A 17,423-nucleotide genomic window follows, 5' to 3' on the forward strand; every position below is an offset into this window, starting at 1 on the left:
ATATGGAGATAGTTACCTCCGATTTGTTGATTTAAAAATTAAAAAAAAAATTAAAATTCACAAATCAGAGGATAAGTTTTCTAAAAATCACAAATTCAAAGATAGGTTTTGCATTTTAAACATTTTAAAAAATTAAAATTTACAGATCGAACTTTTCGATTTGTGATTTCTGTATGAAAAAAACAGACAAAATATACATATTATTAAAAAATACTATTATAAATCCAATATTAAAATTAAAAATCTCTCTTTTTGTAAGTAAATAATTTATAAATATAATAAAGTAGATTATGTACATGACTCGCGCGAAGCGCAATTTCTACACTAGTCAATATAAAAAGATAAGAAATGAGATCAATAGAAAATGAAAGCTCACAAGAAATAGAGATAGGAGACAATATTTTCACACGGCATAAATCGAAAGATGAGAATTGAAAAACAAATTTGAGGATAGAAACGGAGAGCAGAAAAGTATCCCGTATCTTACCCGTTATCATCCCTACCAGAGCATTCCCGGCTGGGTTATTATTGGGCCATTCACGGGCTTCTAAATATGGGCTTTGTTACTGTCTATTAGCCTCAAATTATATTTAGTAAGCCCATGTTTTAATTGGCTTCCCTCTTGTTTTAGTTTTAGGCTAAAAGCCAAAAAAAAATTATTGCAAAAATTCATAATTTAATTAAATTTATTAAATTATTCTATCAATTTCGTATGAAAACAAACTATATGTAAATCTCCGCCAAGATTTATAGCTTTCCATGTAAACTGCGTAGTTTATACTTTATACTGGTTGTAGTTGTAGCCTTGTAGAATTACTGAACTAGCTTTGGTGTTCAGTTCGTGTGTAATTTCTTGCATATTGGCTAGTGCATTTGAATATAATTTTTTAGTAATAGAATAAGTAGGTCATAAAAAATTTGCGATGGATGTATAGATTTCTAATAAAAAAGAAAAGTACAAATAAATCTTTGAAAATTTTGTGATAATTTTTTTTAACTTAAAAAATTAGGTAAATCCAAGTATCCAGCACTAATTTTCTCACCAACGTCATAGCCATTAGTACAAACACTTTAGACTCTAGAGCACTTATAGAAAATTTACGGAATCACCCATCAAAACACGATTGTTAAATTGATAGAAAGGGTCGTACCATTATGTTTTTGACAATTGCCCCAACTTTAATCGACATTATATATAATTTTATTGCTTAATTTTTACATCTATAATTTTATTTTATTTTTTAATGTATGCACTGTAGACATAGAATTATTGAAAGAAAATCCATTTTAAAATATACTACCTCTAAGTGTTTTACTGTTTTGTGACGATGAACTGATTTAAAACCACTATGTAGCTGAATCCACTCAAGCACATATTAGATAGCCATTGACTCGCTAAGCTCTTAAAAGGGAATATTAAGACCACTGAAGTACACTCCAACATGTGAATGAAAACACAATAAGCATGATTCTTTAAATTGTTTCCCAATTATTGTACTTGGACTAATACCAGATTTGTCCTTTTATTATGTATATGAGTATTTTACCCCTTAATCTTGTGTTATCAACAAGTCAATCTCTAAGGCATACATACAATATCCAAATTGAACTAGCTCCAAATTAGAAACTTACATACTACTTAACAATGAATAAATCTCACTAACCTGATGGTGTGTCCTATCATGTACAGAAAACTGGTGAACACATCCCTCTAGTTCAATCCAACTACAACCAGGAACCTTTATCAAATTCTTTTCTTTCATCTCTGTCCTAACCCTTTTAACATTTTCCCACATGCCCAAACTTGCATAAATATTAGATAAAAGCACATAACTTGGAGTACATGAACTTAGCTGAACCAATTGCTTAGCTACAGGCTCACCTATTGAGAAATTCTGATGATTTTGACAAGCACTGATCAAAGTCTTCCAAATTACATCATTTGGTTCAATTGGCATCATCTCAATGAATTGCTTCGCTTGTTCAACTTTCCCTGCACGGCTAAACATGTCAACTATACATCCATAATGTTGCACTCTAGGTTCAAGATTATACACTTTCTGCATAAGCTCAAAACATATTAGTCCTTCCTTCAACATGCCAGCATGTCCACAAGCACTCAACAATCCGATGAATGTGATACTGTCGGGTGTAATAGAAAGCCTTTCCATCTCCATGAAAAACTCGAATGCCATTTCGCCCATTCCATGTATCGCTAACCCACCAATCAAAGCATTCCAATGATCTACGCATTTTCTTTCAATGTTCTCAAATACTGAGATAGCTTCCTCTATGCTGCCACACTTTGAGTACATGTCAATCAGCGCAACCCCGAGTTTACCAATTAGAGAGTGCCCATTGTCTATTATATATCGGTGTATTGCAGTTCCAAATTCAACTTGCCCTGACTGTGCAATTGCTGTAAGAACAATTAACAAAGTGGTATCATCAGGTAACATGTTTGTTGCCCTTCTCATATCATGAAACAGCTTCAAAGCCTCAATGCAATAACCGTTCTGAACATAGCCAGCCATCATGGAGTTACAAGAAATAACACCTTTACTTGGCATCTCATCAAACAAGCTCCTTGCAGCAGCAACATTACCCGATTTCGCATAACCATCGATCATAGTAACCCAACTGACGGAATCTCTCTCAGGCATCTCATCAAACAATGCTTGAGCATCCTCCATTTTCGCATGCTTCACGCACCCACCAATCATAGTGTTCCATGAAACCAAGTCTTTCTCAGGCATTTCATCAAACATACTCCAAGCAATATCCAACCCATCCCCGCACCTTACATATCCTCCAATCATTGAATTCCAAGTAATCAGGTTCCTCTCATCTAATAGCATTCCATCAAACAACTCACGTGCCTTTTCAACCGCCCCACACTTCACATACCCATCAATCATGGAGTTATAAGAAACAGCGTCTCGTTCAGACATTCTATCAAACACTTGGCGCGCAAGCTCAACACAGCCACACTTCACAAACAATCCAACCAAGCAATTTTGCAAGAACACATCAGAACAAAGATACGTTTTTGACAACAACCCATAAACTTGCATTGCTTCCTTCAACAAACCTACTTGGGAACAAGCCTTGAGAGCAAGTGAAAACGAGTACTTGTCCAAATTGACCCCATTGTCATGCATGAAACAGAGCACAACCAAAGCACCCCTTGGGTCACGCCCACCATGGGAATAAGACCTTATAACAGCGTTCCAGAGAAAAGAGTCATCGCCATGTTGGTCCTGTGTTGCATGGTGCTTGAAGAACACATAACGTGCAAACTCCACGAGTGGCGCGTGAGGTGAAGAGATGAATGTGAGAACCAGCTTTGTGGTGAAAGAAGTGTTTCTTATGAGACCCGTTGTTGTGATTCGTGCATGAAGTTGTTTCACGTGTTGTGAGGTTGTGCATTTTGGGAGCAAGTTGAGTGTGGGAATGGAAGAGGACCATGGTTGATGTGAAGGACAAGAAGAAGAAGAAGAAGCACACACAAGCATCAATGAACTCAGAATTTGAAGATACTTTCCTTTTGTTCTGTTCTGTTTTTGTTGGATTTGAGTTGGAAAACTTTGTATATGGAAAATGAAAACTTTGAAGTTGGTTTCCGTTGTTGGTTCATGAATGGAGGTTTAGCAATGGCAGTGTTGTTTCAAGCATATGTGTGTCTCTTTGGGGTTCCAATTTGGATAATGCCATAATGGCTTTGATAAGGTTATCTCTGTTTTGAGGGAAGAGAGTGATGTTGTTATCGTTGTCAGCATCAATGGCTGCTTAGATATTTTTACTTCTAATTATATGAAAATTAATGAACTCAAGTGTACAAGATATTTCTGAGTTCTGACCCAAAAATAGAAGTATAAGTTTAATTTCTACATATAACAAAAAAGAAATTACAAAATTTTATAAGGTGATTGGGAATTTGGGATATATTTTTTACAAGTTAAAAAATTTCCCGCTGAATACACTAGGATAGTTTTTTGTAATAATGTGTTTGCTTATAGGATATTACTATCAGTATTCCTGAATGAAAATTGTAAGAAGTGCACAAATATTCCCAAGTTTAATGTATTTATTGAAAAGGTAATTAAATCTACAATTTCACAATTCCTTTCTTCTTTAAACCTGGAGCTTTTGTATTCAAATTTCGTCTTCTTCTCATTATCATAGTTAATTATATATATATATATATAAGAAACAATAAATTACTTTCTTCATTTTTTCCCCTTTCCATCTTGAAGAATTATTCTTTTTGCTCTGGCTGGTTTTTCCTTTCGGCCTTTACTCTTGTTTTTTCATAGTTTTGGTCTTTACTCCTGATCATGCCATGTTTTTATTTTTTATTTTTTTTATCTAATTTTATTTTATTAATTTTTTGAATCCCAAAGGATATTGAATTTCTCTAACTTTAATTATGGCTACTGGTGAAAAATGGTAAGGCTGTCAAAAACCTATGGACGGATTTAAGTTCAAGTTGAAACTATTTTATTCGTGGTAATTGCTCTGCTAGGAAGCTCTTCTTCTCTCAATAGGAGAGTCATCTAAAAACTACAGGTTCTTCTCCAATAGGGAGTCTTTACATCCAGTACCAATATCCACAAATATCTTCTTATTCTGTCCTTTCTCAAACCTCAAAAAAATCTGCAAAATACAACAAATATATTGAGCAGAACACATTATGAGCAGCATTGAAGGAAAAGTAATCAAGCTCAACAAGCCTGGAGAGCTGGGATATAAGAAAGAGTGCTTAAATGTGGTGGGTAAGATAATAAGTGACAAGGAAATAAGTTTTAAAACATGCAAAAACGCTCTTCTAGGAATGTGGGGAAATCCACAAGGTGTAGCAGTCACTGATATAGGTTCGAAGAAAATGTTGTTCAGCTTTAAAGATAGAAGGAGAGGGCTGCAGATCATGTAGAATGGGCCATGGAATGTCAGAGGAAATATGGTCAACCTTAGATTATGGAGGGAGGACGAATTAGTGTACGAAGTAGATCATGACTTCATGGAGTTTTGGATCCAAGTACATGGCATCCCACACGATTTCATGGATAAAGAGACAGGTATACTCATTGGAGAAATGCTGGGAGTGTTGGCTGAGGTTGAGGATCCAAAGATGGATGGAGTGCTGAGGAGACCATATCTGAGGATCAGGATTAGCATCGACATCACCAAGGCCCTACCTACAGGGTTCTGGTTAGACAGAGAGGAGTTACCACCGTTGTGGGTCTTCTTCAGGTACGAGAGGTTGCCGGAAAGTTACTACTTCAATTGTGGAATACTAGGGTATGAGAAGAAGACATGCAAGTACCCAATAGCCATGGCATGCTGGGACACCACCAAAAGAAAGTATTCACCAGGTCTAGGTGTGGGTCAAGGCAGACCAATTTCAACCGTGGGAGGAGGCAGCTCAAGACAACAAGGATGGAGTGAGGATGGTGAGGAGGGGGCGCGTGAGCAACGAAACATGGATAGGGAGAGTGAAGAGAAGCAAAACTCTGAGGAGAGCAGGATAAGGGATGAGCGGGCACAGCAGCAGAAAATCAGGGAGAAAAGTGTCTGGGAAAACCAAACTGGAAGAGAGGAAGAGATGGCTGAACCAGAGGAGCAGGTAGAGAAAGTACAAAAAATCCCTGATTTTCAGGGAATTAGGGATACGGAGCCAGACTTAGGAGCTGCCTACAAATTGAAAAATCTCATTGAGGAGATAAGGGAAAGGAAAAATGAATGGGCTAATAGAAATAAGGCCCAAAAAGGAAAACAAATTATAGAGATACAAGGGTCAAGGGGGATGGGCCCAACAAAGGAGATTGGGGCCAAAGAGGCGGTAAATCCTGTTCAAGCAAGGATGGAGATGGGAATTGGGCTAAAACAATATTATACAATTGAGGAGGGGGAGGTGAATAGCTAAAGAACTGTTGAGTGGACATTGGGCCTGGAAAAGGAAGGAGGAAAAGAGACCATAGGCTAAGAATTAAAAAGGCTTATGCTGGCAAAAAACAAAGATATACAAGCGCAGGATGGCAGAGTACAGGGGAAGAAAATACAAACCTTGTCAAAGTGTGAAATGGAGGGAGACATACTAAAGAAGCCAATTGAAGAAACGCAGAAGGAAGACAATGAAGTGGGGGGTAGCATATGTTCCAGGGTGAGAGTTTTTACTATGTGGAGCTAGCAAGTGATGAAGATCAAGAGGTAGGAAAGGAGGCACATGCAAATTGGGAAACTCAACTAGCCAAAAAGATGGAAATGAAGCTAAATTTAAAGAGGAAGCGGGAGTTCATACAGGTGCCACTACTAACACATAAGGAATGGAAGGAGGAGCATGATGACAAGGAAATCAAGAAATTGAAGAACAACAGAGCTGTTCTGAATGTAGGAGAGCATCAGTTAGCAATGCATGATTCTGAACTCTTTAAGGGAGGACAAATGGCTGAGGAGGCGGGCCTTAACATGCCCCAACCTCAGCCATGAGTATAATTAGATGGAATTGTCGGGGAATAGCAGCTGCCCCGACAGTCTCTGAATTATATAACCTATGTAAAAAAGTAAAGTCGCTTATAGTGTTTTTAATGGAAATTAGGGCCAGTAAAGAAAAAATGAATAGGATAAGAAGGAAGTTGTATTTTGACAATATGTTTTGTGTAGAACCCCGGAGCTTGTCCGGCGGTCTATGTCTGCTTTGGATATCTAATATTAGTATTAATATTTACGAGTGGTGTGACAATTATATTAAAGCCAATATTAACTTCAATAATGATTTGAAATGGCAGGGTATTTTTGTGTACGGGAATCCAGTTTTTCATAAGCGGAGGAAGTTATGGTAAGAGCTAATGGTAAGTAACATGAAAAAGGAGGAACCCCAAGCTTACATGGGTGACTTCAATGATATTTTAAGTCAAGATGAGAAGGTAGGTGTCCATCCTCAACCAAAAAACTGTTTAGAAACTTTTAGAAAATTTGTTGATGATAATGGCTTAATGGATGTTGACCTTCAAGAAAGTAGATACACTTGGTTTAGTAATTCTAGAAATAATTTTGTTACTAAGGAAAGACTAGATAGGGTGTTAGTGAATTGGAAATGGCTGCAGATGTACCAGAATGTTATTCTTAAGGCTGCTCCAGCTATAAGTTCGGACCATTGTGCACTTATTTTAGAAACTCAGCCGCGAGGACAGATAAAAAAAGAGTTCAACTTTGAGGCTTTTTGGGCAGATCATGAGGAATGCAAAGAGGTGATCAGGAATAGTTGGCAACAGGATGAGCGAAACAGGAATTGCTGGAATCAATTCATAAGGAAAAGAAACAGATGCAAAAGGGAGCTAATAGAATGGAGTAGACAAAAATTTAACAGAGCAGACAAAGAAATAGAAAGAATGAAAATAGAGTTACATAATATCCAAGAAGCTGATTTGATGGAAAGAGACCAAGGAAGAGAGAAAGAATTGAAGATCCAAATATTAGAACTTTGGAAACAAGAGGAAAAATATTGGGGTCTCAGATCAAGGCTAAAATGGCTAAAGTGGGGTGATAAGAACACAACATTTTTTCATGCATCGACCATCCAAAGAAGAATCAGGAACATAATAGATAGAGTGAAAGATGGAACGGGTCGGTGGATACAAGGGGAAGCAAACATAATAAGGCTAGTAGAAAGGCATTATACCGAATTGTTTGCTTCGGAAGGGGAGAGAAACATGGAAGAGTGTGTAAAAGACATTTCAAGGAGAGTCACTAGAGAGATGAATGAGGAGCTCATGGCTAACATTAATGAGGAGGAAATAAAGGAGGTTGCGTTTAGTATGGGGGGTTAAAGGCTCCAGGGCCAGATGGTTTAAACGGGTTATTCTTTCAACAACACTGGGATATTTTGAGCAAAGATATTTGTGCACTAGTGAAGCAAATTTTTGAAGACGGTGTTATTGACGAATTGGATTTTTGACGGTTTAGAATTTCACTAATGAAATCTCGTTGTAAAGTATAGTTTCTAAACCAATCACTAATCCTTTCATACAAAAGATTGTTTGTCACAAGTAACAAACCCCTAAAATTTATAAACCGAAGTATTTAAACCTCGGGTCGTTCTCCCTAGGACTTACAATGAAGTGTCTTGTTATTGGTTATGAGTTATTTTGGGGTTTTGGATAAGGAGCATGAAAAGTAAATGGCAATGAAAATAAACTAACAACTATAAAAGGCTCTTGGCAAGGTGTGAGAACTAGAAATCCTATCCTAGTTATCCTTCTCAATTGTGATGAGAATTGTTCATTGCTACCACTTAGTTAACCCTTACTAATTAAAGGAAAGTCAAGTGGATGAATTGACTTGAGCCACAAGTCCTAGCCAACTCCCAAGGAAAGACTAGCTTTAGTGTACTCCAAACCAATTAGCAATCTCTCCAATTATCAATCAACAAAGGAATTAGATAACTCAAGTGTCACTAATTACTCTACCTAAGCCAAGAGGATCAAAATCTACACTAAAATCCAACCAAGCATTTCATCAAACACTTGGAAGGCACAAAAGAAAAGTATAGTCAATCACAACAAGAATGAATTCTAACTACAATTGAATGTAAAGAATTAACAACAACAATCAAGGAAATCACAATTATCATGAATTACCTCAAATTGCATTATTAAAAGAAAACCAAGGAACAACAATATATCCAAAACAAAATGAAGAATTACAATTATCAAAGTACACATCTAGAAAGAGGAAGAGGAGGAGATTAAGAATTGGTAAATGAAAAGTGAATCAAAGCATGAGTTTAAACCTAGATCTAAGAAGAGAGATTAACCTAAACCTAATCCTAATCCTAGAGAGAAGAGAGAGCTTCTCTCTCTAGAAACTAATTACAAAGCTCCAACTAAACTAATGGTAACTAACTTCTAAAGTGATCAATGATCCTAAGTCCTCCTCCTCCTCCCTTAATCCTTCATCCTTTTATTCCTTTCCTTTAGCAATTTGGCGCCAAAATGGGTTCAGAAAACCTCTCAAAATCGCCAGGCACGTGTTGCATTAATGAGGTCATGTGCCTTCATCGGCGCGTGCGCGCATGGTACGCGTGCGCGTCCCTGGTCGGTTCTGCAATGTGCGCGCGAGCGCCTTGTGCGCGTGCGCGTGCATGGCTGACTTTGCTTCTTTGACTTTTTTATGCTTCTCTCCACTTGTATGCTTCCTTCCTTGCTTCCTTTGATCCATGCCTAGTTTCAACCTGAGGTTACTAGCAAACACATCAAGGCATCGTATGGAATCAAACAGAAACTAGAATTCACCAAGACAAGGCTTAAAAAGCATGTTTTTACACTTAAGCACAATCATGGAAGAGATAACAAAACCATGCTAATTCTTAGGCTAAATGTGACAAAGGTTATCAAAATGTTCTAAATTCAAGGCAAAACAAACCGTCAAATTGGGGTTTGTCAGTTATACCTGAGGACCTAGGGGAAACAACGGTTGTTTTAATACCCAAAGTAAGTCGGCCGGAAAGCCTCAACCAGCTCAGACCTATTAGCTGTTGTAACTTTGTATATAAGATCGTAACAAGAGTCTTGGTGGGGAGACTAAGAAAAGTGCTTGATCTCATCATTTCCCCAGTCCAGAGCACTTTTGTTAAAGGAAGACTCATACAAGATAATATAGTTATTGTGCATGAAGCTTTTCATAAGCTAAATAGGAAAGGAAGCTTGGGAAGTCAAGATCTAGCCATAAAATTAGATATGAATAAGGCCTACGATAGACTGGAATGGAGCTTCTTGCAAAGGGTCATGGAAGAGTTCGGTTTCAGTAGTGAGTGGGTGAGGTTGGTGATGAGCTACGTGAAAAGTGCTACTTACAGATTTAAAATAAATGAAAACCTGTCAACCAAGATCTTCCCACAGAGAGGTCTCAGGTAGGGAGATCCTCTATCACCCTACTTATTTATCTTGGCGACCGAAAGCTTCACTGTTCTCATGGAAAAGGCGATGAGTGATAAGCTTATTTCTGGAATTAAACTTGCGCCATCTGCACCGGTTATTACTCATTTGTTATTTGCTGATGACTGTATAATTTTTGCAGGTGCGCAGGAAGAAGAAATTTATCAACTCATTCAGATTCTAAATAAATATACCGAAGCATCAGGCCAGAGAATCAACACTGAGAAGTCTGGACTGATATTTGGTAATCAAGTATCTATTCAAAGGAGGGTTAATATAGAGGAGATCACCGAATGGCATCGTGGGAGGATCCTGGGAGATACCTAGGGTTACCAGCGAGATGGGACAGATCCAAAAATAAAGCCTTGGAATGGATAAAGGAGAAGATACTAGATAAGATGCAAGGATGGAAAGAGAAACTATTAAATCAAGCAGGAAAGGAGGTTTTGATAAAGGCGGTAATACAAGCGATTCCAACCTACACTATGAATGTCATCAAATTCTCCAAGTCTTTTTGCAAAAGCATTGAAGCAACAATTGCGAGGTTCTGGTGGACAAATAATGGAAAGGAAAGGTCCATTCATTGGAAAGGGTGGTCAAATTTGACAAAGTGTAAATTAAATGGAGGATTGGGGTTTAAGAATGTAGAATGCCAAAACATTGCGCACTTGGCGAAACAAGCATGGAGATTACTAAAGGAGGAGGATGCAATTTGGGCTAGGACACTAAAGAACATTTATTATCCAAATTGTAGCCTGTGGGATGCTAAAGAAGAAAGGAACGCGTCATGGATATGGAAGAGCTTGTTGGAAGGAAGAGACTTCCTTAGAAGGAGAGGTAGATGGAGCGTAGGGAGTGGAACAGAGATTGACATTTGAAAAGACAATTGGGTGATGGAAATGGACAAGCTGGGGAGACATGGCGAAGGGCAACCCAGAAGGGTCAGCGAGTTGATAAAAGAGGGTGAGGGTTGGGACGCGAACAGAATTCAGGAGTTATTTCCGGAGAACATAACTGAATTAATTAAAAGAACACCCATCAGTTTGATTAACAAGAAGGATCATTTTGTATGGCCGGATAGATTGGATGGACAATATTCAGTGAATCTGGATACTATTCTGCAAAGGCGGAGAAAGATACAAAGGAGGAGATAAAACTAAGCAAAGCCTCAACAAGTTAGAATTTTAGGGAGGTGTGGGAAACTATTTGGAGATTACCAGTGCCACAAAAGGTAAAGATGTTCTTTTGGAAAGCAGTTCATAGAATATTGCCAGTGAACGTCAATTTGTATCAGCGTAGATGCGCAGTTAAACCATCATGCAGCATATGTCAGGCTGAGAACGAAACAGTTGAACATGCATTACTATTGTGTCCGTGGACTAGGGCAGTTTGGTTCGGTTCTAGCCTTCAAATTGCGCCTACAGCCAATAATGTTTCATCTTTTGAAAAATGGATGATGGATACAGTTTGGAAGATAAAGAGAGGGACAGGGAAGGAACATGACAGAATATTGTGTAATTTGGAAAGTGTTTGTTGGTGCATATGAAAGGCAAGGAATCAACACATTTACCAGCAAATAAGAATCAATCCAAAACAGGTAATTATCAACGCAGAGCAGCTAGCAACTGAATATCACAATACAACAAGGAGTCGCAGCACAGACAACATATCAAGAGCAGATAGGAGTGGTGAAAAGAAGATGATTACCTGGAGGCCCTCGCCACAAAACAAGTTGAAGGCAAATACTGACGCGGCTTTCCATAAGGAATCTGGCACCGCAGCTGCGGCAGTCGTCGTCAGAGATTGGCAGGGAAAGATCATTACTGGAACAACATCAAGGTTCATCACAACTTCAGCAATAGCGGCAGAGGCTCAAGCATATAGAGAGGCACTTATTCTGATTAGGAATTTACAAATGGACAATTGCATAATTGAAACTGACTGTCTACCTTTGGTTCAAGCCATCAAGGCTAGAATGCCCATAGCAGAAGCGGATGCTATCATCAGAGACATTCTCCAGCTGCTGGACGAGGCTCCGGACGTGGGAGCTACCTGGACTCCAAGGGAAGGCAATAATGTAGCTCACCAACTGGCAGCAATGGCAGCAGGGAATGAAATCAAGAGACAGTGGATATTTGATCCTCCTAATCAAATCAGGAACACAATCAGAACAGAAGCTGGATTCGCAATTCTTCAGCACAATCAGCAGATTCATAAATAAATAAAAGGGGTCTCAGGTCCTACAAACCATCAAGGGCACCAATTAGAGAATGGGTTACCTGAGATGGCAGAAACAAAGATTCAGAACAACCAACAAGCTAAAGTGGGGATGCTGCTGAGATCCACCGCGGTGCTCCGGCCAACCTCAGAGAACAACAACCACAAACTCGATTCAGGGAGAGGAGTATACAGAGGGATCGTTGACGGATCCAGAGCTGGGCAATCAATTGCGAGGCAGAGGATTAGCGGCGTGGTGAACACGATCGAAGAAGGAACTTCTTTACGGCGGATCCATTACCAGGGGCATCAACAGCGGCGGTCGGCGATGGGCTACGGTAATGGAGATCCCATGCTGACTACGGACAGATGTAGATCGATGATGTACGAACACTGCAGTCTTCAGATTCATGCATCAACTCCTTCAGCCCGCAATGGAGATCCCGGCGACATTGGCAACCGCAATCAAAGAGCGTCGAACAAGATGAGTTCCATCCTTAGAATCGAGCATTAATTGCGTCGGGTTGGGCACCGTCGGGCCAGGTTAGGGGGTTTTTCTTGTTCTGATTGTCTGGCCGGGTCAGTTCTCTGGCCCATGGTCATGACCAAAAAAAAAAAAGAAACTATTTTATTCGGCTTGTCAAGTTGGTCTAGATTTGTTAAGAATTTAAGATATAACATGCATAATTTATTATATTAAAAAATATAATAGTGAGAGCTTAAGGCTGTTTTTTTTGCTTATGGAAAGAAGTAACGTGATACACCATGAAATGGATAGCCTCCAAAATATTGCACTGCTATGGGTCAGAGACAAAATGAAAGTTGTGTTTTGTATTTTTTTTTATTTTAAAATACACTAAACGTAGCTTACGTTTTGGGTTTTTCATTTTTTTTTTATTTTGGTTTAAGGCTAAACGCAAGTTGCGTTTTACTAAGTCAGAAAAAAAAAATTTTTGAAGCTCACAAAACGCAGGTTGCGTTTTGTTAGTGTCAGAAATTTTTTCTTAGAAGACCTAAAACGCAGGTTGCATTTTGTACACAAAATAATATTTAAATCCACAAGTTTGCCTATAAATACGAAATCCAGTTTCATTCATTTTCACTTCTTCTCTTGCTCTTTCTTGCATAAAGTCCTTAGTGAGGTATTTTTCGGCAGATAACTGTGTCAAAAAAATAGAGTTAGTTAAGGCTGAAGTTACGAAAGGTGTTGCAAACTTGCGAGTATATTATAACGGTGAGGTTATAACAAACACACATGAAGGAGTGACTTTTGTTTGTGAATATCCGTTGTCATTTGTCATTCCATGTACCATGAGTTTTGTCGAGTTGCAAAATGGTCTTTGTAATAACATTCAAAGCCACATTTTGAAAAGGGTGAACAATCTTTTATACAGAAGTCCTGTACAATTTTTTGGTGGGCTAATACAGTTTCAAATAATGCCCATCACTGACGATGCTAGTATGCAGCAGATGTTGTATATTTATCAACAAACCCGATCTCACGTGCCGATGATAGAGCTGTACGTTGAGTTTGAACAGCAGTCGGGAATGAGTATGGTCGACGACGAGATCAATGTTGATGAGCTTGGGGATATAGATTGGGAAGAAGATAATAATGACAGCAAAGAGGAATTCGAAGCTAACTATGAAGTCGATGACAAAATCGATGACGGAGACTTGGCAGGCAATCCAGCGGTGCAAGATGAAGCGAATGCCATTGTAAGCCAACACCCGTTTGGGGTTCCATCTTTTATGCAGACTATAGATCTCGAAGCCATGCATGCCCCAGAATTTCCTGAGTATGCGAATACGGGTATATTATGATTATTAACTCAAGTTTCCTGTAGTGCTTAAATTATTTGCCTGGTTTGACTGATGGCGGTGCGCATGTCGTAGGTGAAGGCAACGTTGTGGCAGAAGATGGCGAGTTTAGTGTCGGAATGGAATTTGGTTCGAGAGAGTCGGTGATATCTGCAATCAAAAGCTACACCATCTCTAGAGGAGTTGATTACACTGTGTATGAGTATGAGCCGCAGACATTCTATGCGAAATGCAAGGGGTATGGTGCAGGGTGTGACTGACTTATCCGAGCTAGCTTGATTCGAAAAAAAGCTTGTTGGGAGATCAGGAGATACAATAGCAAGCACACGTATACCGTGGACACGATTTCACAAGATCATGCCAAGTTGGACTCAGACACAATTGCAGATGTCATTAGGCCGTTGGTCCAGACCCCTCGATAAAGGTGAAGTCTGTTATTGCAGAAGTTCAAGGAAGGTTCAACTACACTCCGTAAGGCTTGGTTGGCAAAGCAGAAAGCTGTCGCAAAAATTTTCGGTGATTAAAAAGTTTCTTACCAGACTCTGTTAGTATGGTTGAAAGCAATGACAATAAAGATGCCAAGGTCTCGTGTTCAAATTAAAACGCTCCTTGTTTACCGTGAGAGTGAAGAGGTTCAAGGTGTAAGAGTTCTGGTAATAATACGGTTACTAATCCTAATAATACTAGTTATAATAATAACAATAACAACATTATTATTATTATTATCTAATAATAATAATAATAATAATAATATTAGTTATAATAATAACAATAACAACATTATTATTATTATTATTATTATTATTATTATTATTATTATTATTATTATTATTATTCGAATATATACACATATATATCATTAAACATTAAAAAAAATTAATTACCCATTGAGAATGATCCAAGTACTCAATAATGTGTTCTTCAGGTTTAGTAAAATCACGAACCATTTTTGATTTTATAATATTTAACCAAAATTTTCTATTCTTCTTCTTCCTCACAAAATTTCAGCAGAACCTTGCAACTTAAAACCCCAGCAACCCTTTCACCTCTTCTATCTTTGCTTCATGCGTTTTGCTTTCAGTTTCGATTTTATAGACTCCATCATCACCCTCTTCAAACACGTGGCGTTCATGCAACTTGGGAGCCTGCCAAACGCAACTTGCGTTTTGCTCCTGATTGCTGCCAAACGCAACTTGCGTTTTGGGAGTCCAAGTGGTCATCACGTTCAGTCATTGCCTGCATGCAGGGAGCATGACGGACACGTTTCGAGGCTTGAACTTCCTCCTTGCCAAAACACATGTTGCGTTTTGGAGCCTATAGCAGTTCTGCCATTTTCAAGTGTACTCAGGTGTACTCAAAATGTAACCTGCATTTTGCAGGTTACTGAGATTTGCAGATCTACATTTGTGGATTACACTCCATGCAACAATATATGAGAACAACACCATTTTGTCTTCCATTCTTTAAATAATTTCCGAGAGCTTAAATATATATTATTTATTTTATCTAAAAATCTTTATTCACTAGGTTATTTATTTTTTAAATTTTATATATTAAATATATTTAATATTTTTTTTATCTTATTTCATTATTTATTTATTTTACTATTTGTTATTTTTTTAATTTTCAGATCTTTTAACAAATTTTAAGTGAGGCTAGACTTAATACTTAATAAATAGTCTCTAACAGGATAGAGACTAGATCTAGACCAATAAATTTTACAGAAAAGCTCTACATCCATGTAATTTTTTCATCCAAGCTATCTAAGTAATTTCAACTAGACGCACCTCCCCAGTCCCCTTACGAGCGTTTGTTATACACGCGCCTCATATAACGTACATATTGTTCACTTCTCGCATTTTTGTTCTTCTTCTTCTTCAACCTAATAAAATTCCTTTCTCCTCTGTTCGCGTTTTTCTTCTCTGCTCGCATTTTTCATTATTGATCTGCATTGAATTCAACGTAATAAGCTTTGTCGTTCTTCTTCTTCTTCTTCGTTTTTTTCTTCGATCTACACTTCTGAATGGAAACAATGAATGATTCAACTTCAAATCAGTTGAATGATGTTATTACGTTGAGACAACTAGGAAATAATTGCTGCATGCTATCACAATAATCTTAAACACTGAATAAAGTAAAAGGAGGCCACCGAACCAAACAACATTCATTTGGTGAATCAAAATCACAAAGGCCACCGAACCGAACAATGTTCATGTGGTGAATATATGGTGATCAACTTTCAATCAACAAGAATAGTATTTCTCCTCCTCTTCCTCCTCCTCCTTCTTCTTTCAAATTCGCGCACGTAGGTTCTTCTTCTACTTCTTTTTCTTCGCGCACGCAGATTCTTTTCCTTCTCGTTCTCCTTCTCCTTCTCCTTCTCTTTCTCTTTCTCCTTTTTCTTTCGTTATAATCATCACCAACAACACCAACATTTTCCTCGGTTAAGTGGAGTTGCTCATTTTGATTCACTTGATTGTTAATGTATTCAGTTGAGTTCTTGTGCATGCAGAAATATTTTTCTTACTGATTGAATGTTTATCACATTTTATTCAGTACGTGATTGGTGTTCGGTTCAGTGGTGTTAGTCATTTTGGTTCACCTGATTGTTATGTATTCAGTTGACTTCTTTTGCATGGAAAAATGCTATTCTTAATGATTGAATGTTTATGACGTTTTATTCAGCACATGAATGTTACTCAGTTCAATGGAGTTGCTCATTTTGATTTACTTGATTGTTAGTGTGTTCAATTGAGTCCTTATGCATATAGAAATATTTTTCTTTGATGATTAAATGTTTATGACATTTTATTCAGCACATAAATGATGTTCAGTTCAGTGGAGTTGGCCATTTTAGTTCATTTCTGTCCTATACAATTTAAAACTCTTCCTCTTCACCTTCTACTGTTTCTTCACCAGGGAGAGAAAGAGGAAAAGACAAAAAAATATAGCAGCAATAAGAACAAAAGAATGAAGATAAAGAGAAAACACGTGAAGAAGAAGGCGAAAAGAAGGAGGAGAATGAGGAGGAGGAGGAAGGCGAATCTCTGTTGCTGTTTTCGTTTGTTTCTGGTTGTTCCTTGCTAAATCTTCTCGCGATTCTTCTCCAGTAGTGGTTTTCGCAGAGAACGTGACTGAAGTTTGAGTGATTTTGAGAGAGATTTGAAGAGAATGAGCAGTTTTGTATTGAGAAAGAAGTAACATTTTTTCATAATGAGCGCGAAGTAACGAAGAATTTTCGAGCGTGTGTTTTCACTCGTCATTAATGTGCATGACTCTATTTAGACTTGGGCCAACTTGATTACATAGTTACATGGATGTGTAGCGCACCCGTAAATTTTATTGTAGATCTAACTTATTAAGAGTGAAGCCCGGTTTGTTTCTACTCTATGGCTCATAGATGTATTCGTAGAGCAATATTAAAAAAAATTATCAAAATTAAATTAATGA

General features: G+C 37.9%; 4 protein-coding genes across 4 annotated transcripts; 3 read left to right on the forward strand and 1 right to left on the reverse strand.

The window, feature by feature from the left end:
• Window positions 1–1,445: 1,445 nt before the first annotated feature.
• On the reverse strand, window positions 1,446–3,832 carry LOC112728267 (pentatricopeptide repeat-containing protein At2g45350, chloroplastic). Its single transcript, XM_025778335.3, has one exon. It carries the CDS (start codon window positions 3,513–3,515, stop codon window positions 1,629–1,631), a length of 1,887 nt encoding a protein of 628 aa, XP_025634120.1. The 5' UTR covers window positions 3,516–3,832; the 3' UTR covers window positions 1,446–1,628.
• A 3,016-nt stretch (window positions 3,833–6,848) lies between these two features.
• LOC140176870 (uncharacterized) lies at window positions 6,849–7,829 on the forward strand. Its single transcript, XM_072208427.1, has one exon. It carries the CDS (start codon window positions 6,849–6,851, stop codon window positions 7,827–7,829), a length of 981 nt encoding a protein of 326 aa, XP_072064528.1.
• A 2,399-nt stretch (window positions 7,830–10,228) lies between these two features.
• LOC112730552 (uncharacterized mitochondrial protein AtMg00310-like) lies at window positions 10,229–10,813 on the forward strand. The gene has a single exon (XM_025780627.1). It carries the CDS (start codon window positions 10,229–10,231, stop codon window positions 10,811–10,813), a length of 585 nt encoding a protein of 194 aa, XP_025636412.1.
• Window positions 10,814–11,172: 359 nt separating this feature from the next.
• LOC112730553 (uncharacterized) lies at window positions 11,173–12,156 on the forward strand. Its single transcript, XM_025780628.1, has 2 exons — window positions 11,173–11,400; window positions 11,485–12,156. The coding sequence occupies exons 1-2, from the start codon at window positions 11,173–11,175 to the stop codon at window positions 12,154–12,156; spliced, it is 900 nt and encodes a 299-aa protein (XP_025636413.1).
• The last annotated feature ends 5,267 nt before the right edge of the window (window positions 12,157–17,423 follow it).

This window comes from Arachis hypogaea, chromosome 12 (genome assembly GCF_003086295.3).
Source record: "Arachis hypogaea cultivar Tifrunner chromosome 12, arahy.Tifrunner.gnm2.J5K5, whole genome shotgun sequence".
NCBI lineage: Eukaryota > Viridiplantae > Streptophyta > Magnoliopsida > Fabales > Fabaceae > Arachis > Arachis hypogaea.